Genomic DNA, 23,697 nt, shown 5'->3' on the forward strand with positions numbered 1-23,697 from the left:
TGCACTGGCAAACTACATGTGCTTTGTTGATCCAAACCAGTTGCGCCTATGACAGGAAGAAACATAACAAAAGGCTCATTGAACTGCTCACGGAACTGGTTAACACACTGAAGAATACAAATGTGAAAAACACCAGCATTACAGATGCATACTGGAAGAGAACCAGAGTCAACATTTACAATTTTCTGTGGCCAAATAAACTTCACTGGGTGAAACACGCAAACTCTCTTTTTACTTTCAAATAAGGAAAAATAATTTTTCACTCCAAATGTACCAAGTTCTTCCCATGTCACAGAAATGTTGAAATGGGGAGATTCCAGCTCAGCTCACAGGCAGACGGGGGACACTTCTGCCCAGTACAGTTGGCAAGTATAGTCAGCTCTAAAAAGAGTTCCTGTTCCTTGAGCAGATAGTGTGTAATTTTTGAAAACATGTATCACTCACTCCAAAACACTGGACAAGGTCCCTAACAAAGAAAACATCTTTTTCTGAGATTGGAGGGGCTGAAGAAAAGGGAAGTGTCTTTATCATATACAGCCCTCCCATACAGCATTACAGGTAGCAAAAGCAGCAATAAGTCCTGACTTGTTTTCATTATTTTTTGCCTCACCGTGACTTTCTCAAATTTTCTATCCTAATAAATCCTTTATTTATTGAATACTGCCTACCTATGTGTAGAATTTTGATTGCCAAAGCCATTCTCCTTGGGCTCAGTCCTCATCTAAATGACTGAAAATATAGTTTACAACAATTTGACATATTTGTTGAGTTCAGGATTTTACTTTTTACTGAGTGTCTTCTTGTTGTCACCTGTATCTATGCTCCATTGTTCCAAGGTTGTCAGTGGTGAATGCTCTCATCTAGTCCCTGGGTCTGTCTGGCGCTCTCACTTCAGGAGGTTGTCTCTTTGTCTTGTTTGAGAGGCTGCTCGTTTTATTCCTTCAGATAGTGACAGATCGTGCTTGAGGTACACATTCTGGAGGATGCCACATGCCATGAAGACAGTGTTAATCCAGACTGCATGGTATCCTCAAACTGGCAGAGCCAGCACTACCACAGTTTTGGAATACTGAAAATCCACCATAGTTGTAACACTTCTCAGCATGGGGTCTTAAGGTCTCAAAAAGGGGGAGGAGCTAAAGGGGGAGAGGATAGAAGTGTTTTTTATGGAGAGAGCAGAGAGGAAAACACATTAGAATTCAATGTTCCATGTGGCTGCAGAAGCAAGCCAGATAGGGTACAGCATCTAGTACAGAGTCTGTCTCTGCTGTCTTGGTTCAGGTGGAAGTGGGGTTTGTCGGTGCTTACCAAAGCAGTCAGGTCTTGCCAATGTTGTCCAAACTGAAGAAGATGTTGTGGCCTGATGGGATGTTTGCATCATGAACAGACTCAGGCACTTGCAAAGATGTCTACTGAGAAGATGTTGAGGATGGTTGTTGCAGACACCCATTGCCTTCATGGAGTTGTTTTGCAGGCTTGGAATTTGCGTGAACTGATTTTGAGATGATAGGTCCATAGGGAACTCAATAAACTCGCCAAAGGCATCAACAAGCTTCTTCAAGATCAACTAGCGATGACAACGGACAGTCCTGTCATGAACTGAAAGCTCACAATGGTTAAGGCATTCTCACATTTATCTTGAGGAAGACAGTGATGTCTGTGACATGACTGGAAATAAATCTGTCTTAAGGAAGGTTGCAAAGGTACATCATGGTATTGAGATAGAGCTGGAAACACTCTATCCATTGGTCCTCATCAGTGAGGACCACAATGCTGCATCTAGGAGGAAGTTCAGGAGCATGCCATCTGAACAGCAAGCAGCAACAGCTGATTCTGCCTCCAGCCTCCTCTCATACGATCCTCTTCATTTACACCATCCCCCTCTGGTACTTTCTAGCTCTTTAATACCAGGACCTGTCCTTAGCCTTGCCAGAACAAGCCTACATAGCTCAGTGTTTTTGTACCAGTGGCTGGGCCTCAATTTCAGCCTTAATAAGGGAGCCTTGTTTCTGAGATGCCTGGAAAATAGTGAGCCTGTAGAGGGTGATGGAAGCACTTAAACTTTTACAAAATAGAAGCTGCTTCACAACATGGTATGATTTTGGTAAAGACATCTCAATTAGCAGGTTGGTATAGCACAAGAGACACTTTCAGTATCTATAGATCATTAAACATGCAAATGTTGACACGCATGAAACACAGCAGCAGTATTATGGAAGGGGGGAGATAAACGAGATGAAATGCTGACACACACTTAAAATGCCTAAAACAATTCTTAGGCCTAAATTAGGGCATATGGTTTCCAGTTTATGTGAGTAATTGTTCATTTTCATTAAATTTGCATTCTTGACGTTGCAGAATTGTGTAGCTAATTTCCAAATTTACAGTGCAGACCTGGGATGATGAAACTTAGTTAATGTGCTATTTTAATTCATAGTTGGAAGTACTGGTTTCTCTTACTGAATTATAATCCAGGAAATATATTTAAATAATAGTTCTATTGGCAGAAAATTAATCTGCATGGATCTGTGTGGGCTGCAAAGTCTTAATAGTAGTGAATGCATGTGGAAAAAAGCCTTTTCCCACTCCTTCAATGTACACGAAAGGATTCTCCCAAATACCACACAAATATCACAGAATATGAAAATGTATGGCAAAATATTGTGGAAAGAAACTTAAATTGGACAGAAAGAAACTTTAACAAAACTTACCTCGTTTTTAGTACAGATTCCACGAGCAATTTCATATTTGCTGCTTTCTTTTAGTAGTAATAAGTCTGGCCTGTAGAATTCCAGATATGTACTTACATCCACATTTTCCTCAAAAACTATCTGAGACCAAAATGTCAGTTCATCTCCCATGTCCAGATAGTAGACATTGAAATCCATGTTGTGTTGAAAAGCTATAATTGAGCAAGAAATTTCAGCTCTAAATGTAGAACTAAATATTTCAATTTCCAAAGGATAGGTCTGGCGATATATGCTAGAACCATCAATTAATAATATGTATACACTAGCAGATGGATTCAAATAAAGGACCATCTTTTTCATTCCATTTATCCACACAGGAAGCTGAATTAATTCTCTCAATTCACTTTTTGTATAAAAGAAGATGTTGTTTTTCATTTTTATCAATATATTCCCAAGGTAGTCTGTAAAAAGAAAAACAGAAAGAATACACTTTTATCTGTGTAATTTAAATTTACAAAAGATTATGACTATATTTATTCAGAGTTCCTTTTGCTTACAGCTGGCATCTTTCTCATATGGTATCTACATGTACTCCATTCATACACATCCCAAGTTAGAGAGAAATCTTTTGACAAGCAATGCCCAGTGGTTGATGGACATATCTTTTGTCCTCTCAATCTCACTCCTACAGAAAAAAAAAAAAAACACGCAGGATCTTGCAGGATCATTTCCTTTGTCATCCGGAATCCTTTTGCTTTAGAATTTTGATGTTGTGGGGGCAGAAGATGGGTCTTGGCATAGGTATAAGCAGCACATTTTGAAGAATGAAGGTAGACTCCTTAATTTGCTTTTAACGATTGTACAAATTTCAGTCTAGTGACTCTAGCAGTGTTAGCATGTATGATCTCACATGGGGAAGGGAGATACCAGTGTCTTTAATAAAGCAGTGATTGAACAAACTAGTTTGTCAAATGACCAGCTACTCTAAATACTTCCCATACTGCCCAATGTTTTGTGTAATAATGGAATATCATGTGGTAATTACAAAGATTTCAAATACAGGGATGTTTCTGAGAAAATAGAAAGTTATTTAGCACTAACTGGAGTTTTTTGAGATATACTGCCCATAGGGACATTGCCACTATGGATGCATGTGCTGTTAGTACCTGAAACCATATAATTTGAGCAGTATTCATGAAGCATGCTTATGCCTCATCTCTTTGCATGTAGGGACATAAAGGAGAAACCACACCATATGTTCTGTAGTCCCCCTAACCCCATAATTCTAGATCTAAACAATTCAATGAAGTCCTCTTCAAGAGGTAGGAGATGAATAGGCAAAAGGCATATGCATCTTGAAGAGATTGATTAGTGGTAAGTAGCCCCCTGACTTTTCTTTGAGTGATAGTACTTATAAACAACCATACTGATGATGACTACAAGAAGTATCCCCTTCACATCCAGAGATAATATAGAGTTAGTATATGTTAAGAAAAAGAACTATCCCAGGACTTCTCTAAGAAACACTGTATCATTCACAGATGCTTTTACAATGGCATTGTAAAAGGGCATTGTAAAAGGAACTCCAGGCGGCTGTTTGCAGATGTCTGGGAAAGAGACATTCTTCAGTTCTGATTAGTGTACCTTAAATCTTTGAAAGCACTTTCACTTAAACAACCCTGTAAAAGGGCTTGATTCAGCTGAATAGGCTTTGTAAGGAGATTGCTGTGCTTTTGAGTCCTCTGACAACAGAAAGAATGAAAAAGAAACTTGTCTAAATAATTTGGTCCTATTCAAATGAATATATGCCTGCTGTCCAGCTTAACCCTGAAACAACAGAGGTTAGAAAAGAGCAGAGATTACATAATTTCCTAACTCAAATGAAATTCAGATATGATGTTAGAAATTTGGAATGAATTCCAAAGACCACTCCACATGGAAGAAGATGAATAATTAATGCCTAGATTTTTTTTTTTTTTTTTTACTTTTGGCTGAGGTGACCACCTAGAGGAATGGCACCTTTATATAGAGGTGAATAAGCAAGCCAAATCACCATAAACTCAAATGTCCCCAAACCTGTAAGTGTAGTAAGTTTAAGTAAAGGTAAGTGCAACAAGTGTAGATCCTACTGGAGAACCGGCTCTTCTGACAGAGGGAAAATCTTAACCAGACTCTGGGTGAACCTCAGAGCTGCAAGTTGAGTTAACCTTCTCTGGCTTGAACACTGTGTTTCTCTCAGTCTGCCTTTTGAGATAATACTGCTCCGATTTTTTTCCTCGGAGGCAACTGTTTCTAATTTTTTTTTTTTTTAAGAGAATCAGATGTTTATTATGTCTTTTGTTGAATATTCCAAAACTCTGTTGCAGGTATCTAACAGATCATCTTTTCTTGGAAGGCCACCTTTGATGAAGTCCATTGACTGAACAAGGAAAATAATAAGATGCAGCATAAAATAATAATGACAATCTGTTATTATTATTTTGATTCATGGCTGTATACAGCCACTTGTTGACGTTTTATTGTATCTTGTCATTCCTAACAGCGTGGCTTAAACACTGCTTCTCAAATCAGCTAATGGTGCATTTATTTAGGTTGACAGTGACTCTAGCACACCATACGGACTGTAGGATGGATGAGAGTCAATCTAGATGCATTTTCCAGGCCTCAGTGAGAACCATTATTATTATTTGAACATACTGGTGTGTACTGGGCATTGCCTTTCATGTTTTGGTCTATTACCTTCTGAAAATTAGTGGTGGCTCTCTTAAAACAGTATAATCTGAAAGGGATGGTGAAAATAAACTCATTTCAAAGATTCACTTCAAAGGGATTACGTCCTGTTCTCCAGGTTATCAGCTGTTGCCCCCAATTTAATATAATTCATGAACTTATTGAGGGTGCATTTCATCCCACTGATGATGATGTTAAATAATACCAGCCTGTTATCAGCCTCTGCCAATTAGACTTTGAACTATTGACCCTTTGGGCCCTACAGGTCAGCCAGTTTTTCACCCACCCTGTACACCCACTGCATATCAAATGCATTGCTAAGGTCAAGGTAAATGAGACCTACTGTTCTCCCTTTGTTCACCATGCCAGTCGTCTCATCACTGAAAGTGATCAGATTGGTCAAGCATGATTTTTCCTTGGTAAATCCATGCTGACTGTTTCCAATTACCTTTTCATCCCTCCTGTGACTGAAAATGCCTTCCAGGAGATTTGATCAATAATCTTCCTAGGCACTGAGGTTAGGCTGACTGGCCTGTAGCTCTTCTAGTCCTTCTTCTCTCTTTTTGGGAGGGTGAGTGAGATGTCTGCCTTTTTCCCCTGATCACCACAACTATACAAAGACAATGGGAGTGGCCATGCAATGACATCAGCCAGCTCTCTCAGCACTCTTAGACATATCCTGTCTGATCCCATGGACTGTGTATGTCCAGCTAGTCTAAACAGTTCCTAATTAAATCCTCCTATACTGTGGATAGTAACTCTCTCCCACAAAATTTGCTATTTGGAATGGAGACCTGGTAGGCCTGAAAATCATTTGCCAATAAAGACTGAGGGAGGGAAGCATTGACTGCTTCAGCCTTTTTTGTATCTCTAGTCACTAGGTCTCCTGCCCAGTTGAGCAGCACACCCATGTTTTCCTTCTTCTTCCCTTTGATGCTGATGCACCTACAGAAGCCTTTCTTGTCATCCTTCATATACCTTGCCAGTCTCAATTCCAGCCAAGCTTCAGCTTTCTCAGTTCTGTCCCTTCACGCCCAGGCAATGTTTCTGTATTGGTAGCCTGTCCCTGCTTTCATCTCCTGTATGCTTTGTTTCTGTAGTTGAGCTCAATCATTACTTCATGTGGAGCATATTGCAGGGCCTGATTTTGGATCATGTAGATCTGTTTATAACTATAGTCTATTAAAGTGTGCTCCTGTTTTAAATGTCCCACAGTCACCCAAGAAAAAGGCCAGAGGCTCAGCCCATCTTACCATTTGGACAGAGTTGCCTGCAGCCTATGCCAGGGAGAGCAGCACAACCTTTTTCAGGACCAGCTCTAGTCAGAGGCAAGGAAAGCTGCGGTGGCCATGAGGCAGAAACTCTTTCTCAACAGAGTGCTAGAAGCTTGATTAATAGGGTTCCCTCTCATGCTTCTCCTTTCTGAGCCAGGAGGGAAATGGTACTCGGTGTAATCTTTTGCAAGTCTCCGTAAGCCTGATTTGCGGTTATAAATCCAGGCACTTTCTTTAAAAAGGACCACTAAGAAATATTGCTTCAGTACTATCACTTGGCCTCCTCTCATGGCATTGTCAATAGACTTAACCCCTCTGTAGACAACTTGAGGTTATTTTAGCAGAAATATTTAGCACGTCCTCTTCAGAAGTCTTCTTGCCAGTACCCTTGGCCTGCCACCTGCAGTGTGCTGCAGTTGGCTGGTAGTTCTGCCATAATCTGCCTAGCTTCTTCCTGCTCTTTGTAAGTATCCTCTCAGCTGTTGCTATATTTGCATTGAGGTGCTTGGCTCTCAAACCATCACTGCATGACCTTGTTAGGATCCATCTTCTACATCACATTAGATGCATAAGGAAGTAGAATTTTGAGTATCCCATGAGCCTGCTGGCTTCATCTTGTAAGCCTAGTCCCAATAAGTATTTACTATGGTCTTTGGAGGTAGCTGTTTTTGCCCAAGAGGGCTTTCCTGTATGATACTGCACTTGCAGAAGGGTTTTGTTTGGAACAATAGCTCACAGCTGTAGGATCAGATCTTCCAAGTTTCAGGAAAAATTTTGTAGGATACGGCTGTGGTAGTGTCCAGCATGGATCCACTGAATTCTAAATTTTGTAGAGATGGATTCAGATTGGACTTTTGTACATTCACCAGGTGACTCAAGTAATTAAACAGACATACCATTGTCTGTAGAGTGAATGGCACCTGCTTAGTTGAATTCTTCTTTAATTGCCTACCAAAGATGAGCAGCTACCACAGGAAGAGACCTGATGAAGTTTCTTGAGGCTGGAATAACAAATGAAAGGACTATGCCCTAATAACAGTCATGGCCTACTTGGGAATTCCAGATATTGTCAGCATGATGCTGTGATTATAATGTGAAAGGGGTGCTTAAAAAGTCAGAAAGCTGCAAAATAATCTCTCTTTGATGTAGTGAAAAAGTTTTTGCTGCCATGCCATTTCAATCACCTTCTCTTAAGAAACAGCAGAGATTTCATGCCATTAAACTTCGAATCAAGCAGAATAGGACAAAAATAATCATCCTCCTAAACAGACAATAGATACAGCTATGTTGCTGTAACAAACACTAAGGCCAAAAGCTGTTGAGTTTTCTTAGTACAATCATACTGGATGATAGTTAACATTACCTGAAGAATAAAAATTTGCTTGATACGTCTGTCCATCTAAAAGTGACAATTTTTTTGTCTTAATAAGCCAATGAAATTATTAACTATTATTCTATGACTATCATTTACAAAAAGACAGACTCAGTAATCCCTTCTTAAAATTTCTCTTTTACTTTAGCAATTAATTAAAAATTACTTAATAACTACTTAAATATAATATACTTAACCAAGAATAATCTGGTGAATAGTGCTCCCATTAGACATTTCTGGTAGAGATAGATTTGATCCAGATACTTGAAAAAATCCATTAGTTGTGTTGTTTTTGTAGGTGTAGTAAATGTTCTCACTGTCCCACAGTAGACCACATGATAATGCTGAATTCAAATATATCATTCTCATAACAGAACTGTGAGGAACAGGTAAATAAAACTCTCTTAAGCCCCAAAATTGTCTGTCTTCTCTATAAAATGCCAGATAAAACAGTCTGGAGGGGCTGCAGCCATTGCAGATCAGCAACAATATAATTTCAGATGGGACTGAGTCATAGCTAACAGTCTCTATAGATAAAGCAGCATAGTCTGGAAAATTTAAGGACTTCACTAAGTTTGTTGTATCTGCTATTTTATTAAATATTTCGTTATATGCAAGATACAGCTCATTAGATGTCCATGCTGCCAAAGTACTTAGTTGTTTTCCATTCTGTTAAAAACAAAAACAAAAACAACAGTGATTAGGTAAACAATATCTTCCCTTAAAGTTTACATCAAAGATGTATATTAGGAAATCAAAATGTTGTGGGATATCTTCAGCTAATGTCATCAGCAGAGCTCCATCGGAATGAATTTACAAATTTAAGCTGTGATCCTAGAAATGGTTCCATATGGCTACATGAGCTCGTGCAGAGCCACTCACAGTATCCAGATCTTATTTTGAAATGTCCTGAAAGTAAACTTGTTGCTTTCTGGTTGTTTCTAATTCCAAACCCAGCATTACATCAATGAAGAGTAGATCTAAAATAGATTCGTTCAGACATTTAGTGAAGAGCATCTGTATTTTAAATGTTAAATGAGAACTGAAGATAACTTACCTGCACTGGATAGACAGATGAACACCAGTATCTTGAATGTATTCCAGTTATTTCTGTTTCAGGAAGCTTGTGTTCTGCCCCAAGTTTAAAAAAATCATTAGATTCTCTTTTATAAATAGTTCCATTTATTAAAAATAAGATTCCGTTATCTGTTAGAGTCACATCAGTTACATTGTTATTTAGGTCTTGGGTCAAAGCATCTGAAGGAACTTTGATTTCTTCGTAAGTTTTGAATCCATCATTTGTATAGAAAGTTCCAAAATCTGATAATAAAACAGCTGTTGTTGGAAAACATGCAGACCATGTAATGGAGATGTCACTATTACTGGGGGAACAGAGTGAGGTGTCATTTTCCTTGCTAGTAAATGATTGTTTAGGCCTTGGAATTATAAAGGGAGTATCTAGAACAAAGCATTCCTGAAATGCTATTGCCTTTCCATGTATATTTATTATGATGTCTTCTGATACTGCAGGTACTTTCACTGTCCATAATCTGAAAATGAAAGAAACAACAGATAAACTTGCAAGATGAAACCTTTCTGTTGAGGTCATTGAAACAAATTCAGCTATGTGATTAGACTTATGTCACATTCTTAGAAGAACTACACCTACAGTCAAGGTCCTGAATTAGCTATTTGGGTAGTGGAGTTGTTTTCAGGATAGAGAGGCTGCACATCCACAAAAGCTCTCTCTTCCAGCTACAGTGGTACAAAATTATTTCCTAATTTTCTTCTAATTCCACAAGATAGAAGACAAACAGGGAGAAAAAGACCAGAATTTGCCTGTGGTTGGATTTTAACTTCTAAACTTACAAAAGCAGGTATATTCCATATCTCAGTGTTGTCTGGGAACTGTACATTTCTGCAAGATGTGACTGCCAAAAGCAAAAATATCTGGACTTAAAAATGAATGGTTATAATGTTATAACTCCATGGAATAATACAGCATTCACTATTACTGAGGCCACCTTCTCCCCCACCTTCCCCACAACCTCCTTTGAGCTAGTCAGAGTGTGTAGAAGAAAGCTGATCAACAAGAACTAATACCAGGCCCATAGATGTTGCAGATGGTGATCAGGGCCACTGATAATCAGCAAGAGTTTTGTTGATAAGCAATATGAGAAAACGGGGCTTAAAAGAGATAACCTACTTGTAGGATTAGGCTCTTTATAAATCATGCAGACTGGCAAACCTGATAACAGAAACAGTCATGAATTTTGAGAATTTCTAAGTCTTTGTGAAGACGACCTATTTTGGTGTCAAACATTAATTGCATTTCATCACCTTTTTGTTTCTCTAATGGSAAATGGAACAAATCATCTCAACAGAAAAAAAAAAAACCCTTAATTTCTTACAGACTCTGTGTGAATGTATGCATCACATTGACAGTTACACAAGCATCCCTGATGCAGAAGTTCAAGCACTGATAGCAGAAAATTTAAGCAGGCTGCTTGGTAAACAACTAGCTTACAGAATCAGATTTAAAAAAAACCCAAATCAAATCATATTAATCTATATCCTTACACTTACATGCTTCACTTTTCTATGGTCAGTGTATTCCATGGAATCATTAGTGAGTTCAGTTAATTAATGGATTCCATACAGAGACCAACAATCTGTGTGGTTCTCCCAATGATGAGTATGTAGTGTACTTGCCTCTGTATTACTGCCCCTTTATTAGGACATACAATGATATGAACATATTTCTAGTAGCTCCAGGATATGAAGTCTAGAGTGAGTCTGAAACTTAGCGGGTTCCTCCTAAAATCCTCCACAGTGACTGACGTTCCCAGGAAACACATAGAGAGTGGATAATGCAAGATAATCAAGACAGAGAAAAGATTTTTGTTCTTTTTCAATTAATAGGAACTGCACAGCTTTCCAAAATTAATTCCCTAATTTCAGGTGGCATAATATGACTAGTTGATGAAATACAAAGGATTATAATGGATCTGATAGGGTGCCAAAGGCAAGCCCCTCTGAAGATGATGACACTTTTCAGTAAAAGGTGTTTCCACAAAACAGCCAGATGTATGTATGCGAAAATTCAGATTAATCAGATTCTCTTCCCTATCTGAAGAAAAAAGACTGTTAATTTATGAAGCAGATTTTACTTTCTCTTACTTGATTACTCTGTACTTTGGTTGTTGAAAAAGAAGGAGCTAATGAGATTAAAAAAAAGTTATACCAGCATTCACATCATTGAGAAACTATTTACTGACACTGCCAGAATGCATATATTCTCTTTCTTGGGGGGAAGGGGGGAGGGGGAGATTATTCTAGCTCCTGTGTGAAAAATGTGATAGAAAAAGCCCTTCTCCAGTTACAGCAACTTTTGATAAGAGATGTTACTATGTTGCCATCTAGCGATCAGATAGAAATATACAACTGATGGAGCACAAACCGAAGCTACATAAGCAGCTATTGCTCCTGTTAAAAGTCATAATCATTTCTTGCAGAATCATAAATACCATTAATTACAGGCTATGAGTAAACTTAGAAAAGAAGAAAAAGTCACAAAATAGCAGTGTAGCTTGTTTTAATTGGGTATTCAGAGAGTGTATAAAACAAGGGTAAGTATCTAAGAGACAGATGGCAAATATGTTGCAAGAAACATATGCAGTAAGAACTCAAAAAACGTAAACCAGAGTCATTTTCAGTACCTCTGTGCCAAAATCTAGCTCTAATATATTTGAATTAGCTTCGCAAAAGGCTTACGCAGAATAAAATTTTATTCTTACAGATCACAAAACTGGTGACAAATCCGTTTGCTACACATACGTCCTCGTATGCACATCACTATTATTTAACCATTTAATCTATTTTCTGATCAGCTCACAATCAAATAAAAACTGTGAATTTATGTCACTGCTGGCCTGTTGTGTTTTCACTTTACATTGCAAAGCACTGTGTGTATTAAATACTCTTGGAAAGGAAAATGCTTTCCTGCTTTGAAATCCTGTACAACGTTCTTAAGAAAAGTTCTTATGAATGTCGCCCAAGGGTGGATGCTGTAGTACAAGGAGGCACTGAGATTTCCTCCTCTTTCCCCTCACCTTCCAAGCACCACTTCCTTGCTGTTCTCATGAAGAACACAACCCCCCCCCCCAAGTGAGGGCATGACTGCAAATAAACAAGCATTAAAAGGAGAATTAATACTTTGGATATAATTTTTATCACATAGATTTAGAACCATATTACCACTGCCATTGCTCATCACCACTCAGGGCTATAGTTAGCTAATCGTTCTTGGAAGGCTGACAGAAAAGGACAAACTCTTCACCAAAGAGGTGACAGAAAGTGTCTAATATGTGGCGTTTCACACAATGAACTCAGTCCTGAGCAAGCAGGAAGCAGAGATACCGGAAGCAGTTTAACTGAGCCTGATAGTCCAACTGAGCGATCTTTCTTCCTTTTTGAAATTAGGCGTGAAATATCAGCGCATAATGGAAAAACATACAACCCCACTTAGAAGTCTAGAAAACAGTGAAGAAGAGTATCTGGCCAAGATTTTTTCTAAATGAGGATGATGTGTTCAACACAACACCTTACACAGGTTTTGAATTTCCAGGAGTATCGTGCCTGAACGGGGGTATGTTAAGCTTTGAGCTGATACTTACAACTTAACAAGCAAGACTCAAATACCATTACAGTAAAAATTTTAGGTGATTTCTGAGTCCAGTCTCAGTCCTTATTCCATGGGCTTCTATACATATGAAGTAGAACAATTACATGCAGTGAATTGTACAGACTGAAAGGCCTATGTAAGAACAAGCGCTTGAATTTAAAAAACAGCAACAGCTTTGTAAAATAATAAAGTCTAAGAGCGGTTACTTAGTTTTAAGTACTATGGTGAAAGGAACAAACGGCAGATAAACCTGGCTAGCAGATGACAAGCTCTTTCCTCAAGGAAAAGGTAAAAACAGGCAAAAATTGTTACTGAAGCACAAAAGTTATTTCAGTATAGAAAAAGGAGGCCCAGACATGGCCATAGTCAGCCATATGAGGACACCAAGAGAACTTGCAAAGAGAATTTTGAGGAGTTTGAAGTGATCTCATGCTGCACAAGCTCTAAAAGGACATATGGGTCTCCTCGCGTTTTCCAAGCCAGGTACTTAAAAGTTGTCCCAAATTTGGAAGCTGTTTCTGATTTGTTATCAGCCAACAGAAGTGCTGTGTAACCATAAAAACAGAAAAGACTACATCTTCTTGCAAAGGTCAGGCTTTTCCCTAAGGTATTCTGAAATGCACAGGATTGATTCTACCAATTCGAAGGCTTGGAAGCATCTGTCTTTCTGCAATTATCCTACCCCTTCCATGCAGCAAAACTGTTAGAAAGAAACTTTGAAGTTCTTTGGGCACTATGTCCTTCTTTTTTAGATTGTCTGTGTGTGTGTGGTATACAATCCTTACTTATAGCTAAATTAATAGGTATCCTAATACCCTTCCAATATTACTTACTACAGTGTAATTAAAAAACAGACACGAAAAATGACCCAACTACTTTATTAAATGCTATTTCTAAATCTACTTATCAACAACTGTCTGTACAGTCATGATTGTAAAATAATTTTAAATAGAATTCCATTAAAATAAATAAATAAGATACTGTACCCTAAGTTTGGATGCTCCTGAGCATAGTATTTGTCTTTTTTCAAATAGGTATGTACAACGGGATCCTGTCCCAAATTCCAGAACAGCTTGCTGAGTTTCTGAGAACTCTGTTTAAATAAAATACAAGTTATTATTTATCACCCGACTGGTTGCTGTCTGGTCATTTCTAATTCCAAACCCAGCATTACGTCAATGAATAGTAGATCTAAAATAGATTCAGCTGTTGCTGAGAACTTCTCTCTTTTGAAATTCTGATGTTAAAATGAAATTTCATATTATAAAATACATTTTCAAAGAATGACATACCATTAGAATCATTTCTACTCAATCTATTCATTTTAGAATACTGCATTCAGAGCCAAATTCAATTTTCTTTGCATTCTTTCCATAGCAGCAAATAGAAAACAAACACTTGCTTAACATCTAGTAATCTAATAAAAATGCCTTAGTAATACAATTAATATTGCTACTTTTTTTCTTTTTAATCTTAAAGTTAATCATGTCAATTATTAAAAAAAATGGAAAAAATATTAAAAGATATAATAATGACAAAATAAAAAAGTAATTTCTAAAATAAATGGTGGTGCCATGCATGCATACCTCATGTCAGGCACAATACCAAAGACTAAATACTTTCTGTCATTCATTTAGATCAGAAACCCTATTTATTGTACACATTAATCCCTACAACTAATCCATGTGGAATAATTCCATGAATGGTCCCCTTCACTCACAAGACTAGCTGCACAGATGAGTTTGTACAGTATATAGTCATATATCAGGACTCCTACAACGCTTTTACTTAAACATGTTTTCTAACAGTTTGCTATGCAGATGCCTGAGGAAATCTGGAAAAAAGGGGACGTGTGTTCAATTGCCGCATATTAGTACCAGCTACTAATTCTGAGTATAATTTTTGCAAAGACCAAAATTTGACTGAATTACTTCAGCTTGCTAATTATTCTGTCTCTATGAAACAGACAATAGGTTTCACTTCACTCTTTATACCTGTGTTCCTGCTGCAGTATTAAGAGGGGAGAAAATCCTGCAAATTTATTTTCCTCAATACAGTAAAGTGAAATAAGGCGTGTACAGGCAGTGTATTTCAATAAGACATTTCCACTTTTGACTGGTAAATTTTCATAAGACATACATTTTAACTTTTTTCTTAAGTGGCATCATTTCAACATACTTGTGAAGGACGAATTGCAGTGTGGTTCAGTTCAGAAGCATCTGCAGTTTCAGGATCATATACCCATAAAATTAACTCCTAACAAGTTAAAAAAAAAAAAAAAAAGAGAGAGATGCAAGCTAACAGTTTACTAACAAACATTAATATTCTATCACCATGATAATATTTCTTCTTGTGACAACACATAAGATCATGTAATAATTATGTTATCTTAGGAAATGCCTATGCTGTAAGCTAATCTTTTAAGCTTTGCTTCCTGTTGATGTCAACATGCAACAAAAACTTGAGGGAAGTAGCACCTCCTTTCTCAGAAATAGAGGGGAAATGAGTAAGAGTTCATGCAAAAGATTTTTCTTCCCCTCTGATGCCTTCACTCTTCCCTCAGAAGCCTTTCTTCAGTCCCTCTCCATCCACATGGGCTATGCAGTTATACACAGCCTGTGTTCCCATAGCACAGGACGAAGGATAAGGAGGGGTTACTCCCCGTTAAAAACAATAAGAATTTGTTTCTTGTCCACGAAATGTTACAAAGCTTTTATTACAACGTGTATCACRTATGCTGCCATGACTGCCAAACAGCTGACTATATTGCTCTTTCAGTCAGGAAGAAGACAAACACATGGCATTTCCATCTCATGGTACATGCAAAGGGAATCACCATTCAGTGAGGCTCATTCACCACATTTACCACAAAGCACTACAGTATAAGGGTGTATCACAAAGCAGCTGACATGCTAAAAGTTCACATCCGACAGTTCACATCCTGCGGTTTCTTACTCATCTACTCAAAGCAAAATGCCAAGTCTTGCAATCTGTCCTTGGAATAGGGCAAACTAAGTAATCATATAGCTGCTTTCTCAGAGGTAGCTGCAGAGAAGAACTTACATAGGCAGAATATAAGCTTGCTTCCACAGCTGTGGAGTTCAGTCAGGTTGTACATTTTCATTAGGCTACACACTACTTAGGCAGCAGGTCCCTGACTTCAATTTGTAAGCAATGACCCTTTCTTTTCTTTAAAGTTTCCTTATTTTCCCCTATGATCACAATCTCTCTCACAGTCCAGCAAAAAGGGGATGAGGTAGGAAATAATTTATGTTATAATCTGTTTATATTAAATTTGGCAGATGTTGTAAAATAACAAATTTTATAAACAAATGATAGGTCATAGTAGTTTACTGTACCAATGGATTGTTTTAATCAGATTCATTGTATGACACACATTTTAAAAATCTCAAACAAGCACGCAAATTCAAAGACATCCATAAGAGGTTGGCCAAAGTCTCCCTTTAATCAGCCTGAATTCATGTCAAAATTGTATTTCATGAAAGTGAGAAAAGATTTGGAGAATACCTAGATTAAGATATACAGCCAAAGGACACAGTCAAACTTAAATTTACCTGGCTTTCATTTACTGAGAGTGGATCTGTTCTATAGAAACAAAATAAATTACATATTACTTTAAATTATCATTAAAAAGTTTTTATCTAAAATTAATCTGCTTGTAGGAGACATACATATAGTGTCTAGAACATGTTATAATATAATGTGCTTAACATATTGTCTTTGGCTGGTCCACTGCATAAATATTTCAATATTTAAGGTGAGACATCCATATTTGCTGACGGTTCTCATTTAAAACATACTTTACATATCTTTCATATGCTTTTTTTAAAATAATGTAGCTTTTCCCTTACAAAAATATGTATTGTTTAAAGAAATATGTTCTTCTGTTAAATTTCACCTTATTTGAAGTTATCAGATTAAAATAAAACCAGTCTGCAAGGAAGGATACCTGCTGTATCAAACAGCACTATGGAGACTCTGTTGTACCCAATAGCAGGGGAACATTCCCTCTGACCGATACTGATGGGGGACAGGTCCCTCTTTGTAACTGCATGACAGGGAGCAAAGTGCTGCTTGCATTAGAATTCAGGCCTGAGTCTTCTGCACTCTTGCTGCAGCTGGAACGGGTGAGTTCCAACGGCTGTGACTTGAGAGGCAGAGGCAGGGGAACTGCTGTGTCTTGGATGCCAGAAATACAATCATATTAGGATTGCATGAAATCAAACCGCATTAAACCTCCTGGACAAAACCTTAGTTCCAACAAAATCAGTGATAAAAAAAAATCCATTGCCTTCAAAAGAGGTCAAGAATCCACCCACCAGTTTAAGTGGAAAAAAGAAACTGTAGACAAGGATTAGAGTTTATACTGCGGAAACATGTTTTAATCACAACTCAAGTAAAATGTTAAAAATCTGCCAATTATCTTCAAATCTGCTGAAAGAAATCCCCGTGGCTTCAAAATTAAGTTTTCAATTTTCAGGCAAAGACACAAATAATCCTAGCTAATGTGACTGAATTTGAAGAGCAAAAAAAGTTGTCTGATCTATAATTCTTTTAGGATGGGAGATACTGTTTGCTGCTGTTAAGGCTGTCTTTTGCTTCTTGTCAATCACATTTTATTTCAATTTGATAATCGTATTCAGTGTCTTGCTTCCAGCAAAATAAAAAAAAATGCATACTTCAGGCAACATTAACACTAATCAGAACAGAAAACATGCAAGAAAGTTTACCCTGGGATTGACAGAAAAAAAAAAAGTAAGGAAAGGTAAGGGACTGACTAGCCTATTATACAAATAAAAAGAGATAAACAGTTCTATGGCTTTTGAAAGCAAGCATAGACAAAGCTTTGCAGTATACAGGAGTTACTGGAGCGGTTCAAAAACTGCAAAATAGCAAGCTACTGCTATTTATTTCTACTATGTTTAGAGAAATAGGACTTAGTATACATAAGTGTGTGTGTGTGTGTGTGTGTATATATATATACACACACACTTAGTATACATATACATTTGCATTTTGTAAGCAAAATATGCCATTAAAAATATTCCTGACTAACACTATAGATTTTTCCTCCTAAATAAATAAAGTAAGCTGAATACTAGCAAATTCCATGGGTCAAACAGGTGGAATACAAGTTTTAGCCTAAAAACTACTGTTTTTATTCATAAAAATCTATAAAACTTTTTCAGAAAAGTTTGAAGATAAGTTTTGAAATAATAATTTCCCAGTACTTTTGACTGTAAAGTGACCAAATTCTGGTATGGCTTCCTAAACTGACAACCACCAAGGTTTTCTGTTTGGTCTCACTATGTTAAAATATGTGCTCTTAAACTTCACTACTGTTTTTTTCTTGATCTGCCTAGCACACTTTAAAATCATAGGCTCTCTGTATGTAAAAACTTCACACAAGTGGCACCTTCTGTTCAATTATTTTTTATTCCTATTTGTCTGAGCACATGCTTTCCAGATACAACTTCATTCTGACGTATACTTCTGCAGGGACATGTGAAAGGGAGCAGACAGACGTGTTTATTTTATACCATTTAAAAATCATTACTTTCTTTAGTGAGCATAATAAATACATAGATACAGACAAAAGAATAAAGTCCCTGCCTCATTTTCCTCCCTTGAGCATTCTTTGGAATCTTATAACAGCATCCAAGATATTCTTACTTCTACTATTGACTCCTTAGAAGGGATGTGTACTTCCTTCTGGCCTCTGCAATCAAAATCCTCCTGCTTTCTACACTAGATAGGAGGTTCTTCTATAACCTTCAGGCCTCTTAGACATAAGTCATTCCAAGTCTGACTCTTTAGGTGAGTAATACACCCTTTCCTTTGTAATCTGTTGCTCATGCGGCTCTCTTCTGCAATTCTGTCCTGAAAAGCTGCTCTACCTTGGGCAATGGCTACATTTTGTTCAGTCCTACATCTGAATCAATACTTCAATGACCTTAATTTTTAGACTTGGGCTAAGTGCAAAAGCTTCTCTTTTCACTTCCCTTGGATTTCAGATCAACATAGAAGCAAAAGATAGCAAAGAATTCAAATGAGACCAACATGCAAAATGGAGTTCTCAATTTGGCCCATACATATCTATATATAATACCCAACACTTGCTAAAATTCATAAATTCTACACTGGCAGATTTTTCATTTCTTCAGACAGATCATTAACAATATTACCCTGTTAGAAAATATTACGATTAAATTATATATTTCCAAAAATATTCACAAAGGAAAAACATTACCTGGTTGGCTGTGAAGCTGTTGTCGCATACCACAAAAAACAATTAGAATGGTCAGAAGCAGGCAAATACCGTTCTTTATCCTCAAATGTCTAGAAGACAGAAACATGTTTTACTTTCATATAGTGTCTTCCTAACGCCACTGGTTTATATTTTACTAATATCGATATACGCATTTATATAATGCTTTATTACTTGCAGAAAAAAACCTTTGATTTATGACTAGTCTAATTGAATTCAGTGAGACGATTTACAAACATACAAACATGCTTGGAAATGGAAGGTCTGAAAAGTCTTGGCCAATCATTGCATATGTAGGTTAGGATTCATTACAACATTTGCTACCTCTTGTTCAACCAGTAGTTCAAAATATGAGTAGTAGAACCTGTTCTGGAATGGCTCAAGAGATACTGGGGGGAAATGGAAATATGAACAGGAGAAGAGAGTTTGAACACACAGATAAGACTTAGGATCATTTAGATGAAAAGAGTGAGGTGAAACATGTGAGAGGGAACTGAGGTTTTGCATTAGGAAAGGGTCATAAGGAAAAGAGAGAGTTAGAGGACACAAATGAATAAGCAAAAATTAGCTATGATGTTCATGAAATAATCTGCAGCAATTTCATCTCAGAAAACATAAAATTAAGAGAGGTTTCTCACATGATTTTTTTAAAATGTCTGTATATTAGATCAATTCTGACTAGTATGCACTGCATATATGCAGCGTATCTATGTTTCTGTGCCACCTTAAATGGAGATATACAAGGGGACATAGTCCAAATATCATTCACTTCTTTTTAACAGCCTTATCTAATGAATGGAGATTCAATAGCATATTGCAAACTTCCTTAATCCCTTAAAAAGATACTGTGATTCTTTCCGGGCATTTAATCAACAAAGCGATTATGTCAAGTTTTGTCAATATATTTTCATCTCTCCAGGATTCTACACGAGCATCTTCAGTTCCAATCTCCAAACATACTGATTACGCTCTCTACAAAACACTGAAAAAATACTAATTTGTCATATCCTAAGATTTTTGTGGTAAACACGATGGTAATCTCTGACAATATCCATATAAACTGTGTCATTCCAATGTAAGAGGCAGGAAACACTGTTCTTATTACAAACACATTTAAGAATCAAGAGTACTGCTGAACTTAGTAAGAAAATGAATCGCATCTGCACTATGTTTTCTTATCTCTCATTTAATTTGAGAATAAAATCATTTAACATTGTCCCATACAATTTTTTCGCTTTATCAGGCTACAGAATTTCTTACTAAAATACTCAATGGTGGTTAGAAAAACTATTATGAAAAAGCTGAGTTTTTTGCAGCTAGATGGGAAGCAGCTGCTTTTTATTACCAGAGAAGATTCAGGAAGTGCGTAATTTGCAGAGCAAGCAGAGTGACTAGATGTTAAAGGGAATATGTGTAAAATATTTAACATTTCAATAAAATAAAGGATGCTATCAGAAATCACAGAGTTCATTGATTCAACCTGCAAGAGAACAAATCATTACTACACTAGTCCAACTCCATTCTTATTTGGAAGTTTTTCATCACAACCTTTACAGATACAGATGTAGGTTATTTTGTAATTAGCATATTTAATTCTGGAGTTCCCTTATGCAACAGGCTATGGATGCTGTGACCGATACCTGTGTCCAAAGACTCAATGATCAGTGATCACACAGTGATCAGACCACAATTAATTTTCTCACAATTTCTTTTCACAGCTTACCTCAATTGTTACTCTTGGTTTAATTCTGTAAGTCCCAGGAGTCGGACAATTCAGTGTTGTTGTTGGTGAACTAAAGTTATTTAAAAAATAAACATCATACATGACACAAAACTTTAAGATGATTTTACATCAGATATAGGCTTCTGAGAGATCTACTTGGACTAAATTTTGAAAACTTAAGATTTCAGGGCCCTCTCGAAGATTCTATGCAAGAAAAGACACCACATTTCTATTAAGCATAAACAGAGAACACAATCTAGCAGTTCAGTACTAGGGTGACAGACAATCTACATCTCTAAGACTGAAAGATTAACATTTCAGGGCATTATTTATAAGCACACTGGACCAAATAAAAGATAATAATAATAAAAAAAGAAGAATGTGAGAGAAACTTGAGACAAGAAGCATATAAAATATTCATTAAGCTTTTGGTTCGTTTCTCCTTACACGTATGTGAGACAACCTAGTTGCTGTAGAGTATCAGAGGGACACTTCAGGGAAAGTGAGAACTAGGAGACTACTGTCTCTCAGCAGCTGTATAAACAAGCCCCCTAATGACAGCCAACTGGCAGGGAAGTGTCCCAGTCCCCAAGCTTTTTAAGTATGCAATATGGTACAGGTCACTCCAGACTGCCTGCATATCCTGATCACCTCTCTTTAAGGTCACACTTCACCCTGTTCACCAGTTTATTCTTCATCCATCCTGTCCCAAAGCATCAGATAAAAGAAAGGAAGGACTGATCAGGACTCAGGTATTATAGGTTACAGTTAAACAGATATAGCAAAGACATAAGTCTTTATTCTAACCTATACCATTTCAGGGAACTATTCTGACAAAAAATAGCCCTAGGAAAACAAAAAGAGTAGTTTTCAGCCTTTCTCAGTAAAATATTGAACAATATTTGGCTTCTTGTTTTAATGAACAAAAACAACAAAAAGGATTCATATATTCATTATTTTGGGGGGGCTTCCCCTACACATCTCTTCATTTCCCCTGCCCCAGAGAGATTAAAAACCTGCAAAACATAAGTAATCCAAATTACCTATCACTCACACATACTATTAAATTTTCAGTGTCCGATGTCAAAGGCATGCTTTGTACACACTTAACACATTGTAACACTCGGAAACACGGAATTTATTTACACATGCCTTTGAGAGCAAGCTGCTGTCTGGATCACAAGCAGCAATGAAATTTAGGGGGAACACTGTAATTAAAGTGAATTTGTGACATATATGTCTATTTTCCTATTTAACATTTTAAAAGTAAATATTTAAATTGCAATATAATACATACAGAAAACTCAGTTTTAATTCTGCTCTGTAAAGACAATAATTCATTTGCCATTCTTTTAGGGAAGAATGAAACATGCAGATTTGAAGAACTCACTTCATATTTCCTTACTTTTTCTTCTTTAGTAGTATTACATAACTGAGTTGTCTTTGCAAATCATAATTCAAAAATCTAATTTCCGAGCGTTTCAGTTCTGGCCTTACAATTTTTCAAAGAACAAAAGATAGTGGGTTTTTTTGTATAGTATACCGGAGATATCCAGTATATCTCCAGTCCTGACAGTTGATGTCTTATGTGCGCTTATATAAATCAGTAAAAAAAAAAAACAAACAAAACCCCCCACTTTCGTAAACTATCATTGAAATTTCAAAAGTAGTCCATATTACCTTAGTTATACACTCACTGAATTCAAAATCTTACTTTTGCGATGATGTTTTTCATTTGTGAAACTCTTACCTTTTGTTTTTAGCAGTACATACATCAGGAAATTCCCATACAGTAAATGAAGATCCTTCATATTCTAAATATATCTAACCAAAGAGTTGAGAACGCGTGTTAGTATGTAGAAATGTATCAACTATGACAACATGTACAAACATTATTTTAAAACTGTAAGGTTCTTAATCTAATTTTTATCATGATTAAAAAAAATTAATGTTTTTAAATATAACAAAAATAGTTAAGGAAAAGTTTAACTGGAATAACTAATTTAAAAACAGTAATAACCAGCAACAAGCAGATTAACTACATTAAGCACAATGTTCAAATAAATTGATGAGTATCTTATAATACTAGCAAAAAAGCTTTTCAGCTGATGTAAATAATGCTGCTTAACAAAGAATATTTTGTTTAAAGAGACATCATTGGTCTTTGGTAAACAACTCCTTAGAATGCAAACTAATATCTATCTTACTTTTCTGTTTCTGGGAACCCATCAGGATCTACATTTTTTCACCATATGAAAAGACCAGGTACTACAATGATGAAAGCCATAATATGTACTAAACAAAACACAGCCTACTAGAAATGCTCTCTTCCCTAAGTTACTTGACATACAAATAAAACCTTGCCATCTGCCCAGCATGATTCTCCGACGTTTGCAACATCATAACAGACAATCAGCTGCTCTTGCTATAGCACTCTAGAGAGCACTGATGGCACTGTAAATACATTTTTAGGGAAAGAACCATCTCTTTTGCACCATCACACTTAAAAATATAAAAGGTATTGTATTCTGTAATGCATTTCTTTTCCTATGACTTATTACAGATTTTTTTTAAGTTTCTTCTTGTATATTATATTTTTGTTTATAAATGAAGTAACACCTTCTTTGCCTTTTGTGTTGTCTGAGAGATGGAATAGATCTAATATAACCTCTCTGTGGAGAGGCTGAAAGCTTCTATATGCTTCCTTACAACATATTCAGTTCCCTTCCTCCTAGGGTAACCTGAAGGCATTCTGGAGAGTATGAATTGCTAGAGATGCCAACTTTGTCTGGCACAGTGATTTTTAAACTATTTTGGACTATGGACCACTGTCAACACCCAAAATTTCTTATGAACCACTGTACATCTTAACAACAAATTTAAAGCAGAAAAATGCTAATAAAATGCTGTAAATAATCAGGAAGTAAAATTAGTT

At 36.6% G+C, this 23,697-nt stretch overlaps 1 protein-coding gene across 1 annotated transcript in view; it reads right to left on the minus strand.

Moving 5' to 3' along the window:
• The window catches only part of CATSPERE (catsper channel auxiliary subunit epsilon), a 39,305-nt gene extending 17,450 nt beyond the window's left edge, over nucleotides 1–21,855 (minus strand). Inside the window, exons 1-9 of the mRNA XM_026082304.1 lie at nucleotides 21,806–21,855; nucleotides 20,763–20,832; nucleotides 19,022–19,110; nucleotides 16,326–16,356; nucleotides 14,929–15,006; nucleotides 13,737–13,843; nucleotides 9,124–9,616; nucleotides 8,264–8,735; nucleotides 2,712–3,151 (exon numbers count right to left, since the gene is read on the minus strand). Coding sequence (XP_025938089.1) covers nucleotides 2,712–3,151; nucleotides 8,264–8,735; nucleotides 9,124–9,616; nucleotides 13,737–13,843; nucleotides 14,929–15,006; nucleotides 16,326–16,356; nucleotides 19,022–19,110; nucleotides 20,763–20,832; nucleotides 21,806–21,855 — 1,830 coding nt within the window. The remainder of the gene's footprint in view (nucleotides 1–2,711; nucleotides 3,152–8,263; nucleotides 8,736–9,123; nucleotides 9,617–13,736; nucleotides 13,844–14,928; nucleotides 15,007–16,325; nucleotides 16,357–19,021; nucleotides 19,111–20,762; nucleotides 20,833–21,805) is intronic.
• Nucleotides 21,856–23,697: the final 1,842 nt, after the last annotated feature.

This window comes from Apteryx rowi, unplaced genomic scaffold (genome assembly GCF_003343035.1).
Source record: "Apteryx rowi isolate R43461 unplaced genomic scaffold, aptRow1 scaffold_117, whole genome shotgun sequence".
In the NCBI taxonomy this organism is placed as follows: domain Eukaryota; kingdom Metazoa; phylum Chordata; class Aves; order Apterygiformes; family Apterygidae; genus Apteryx; species Apteryx rowi.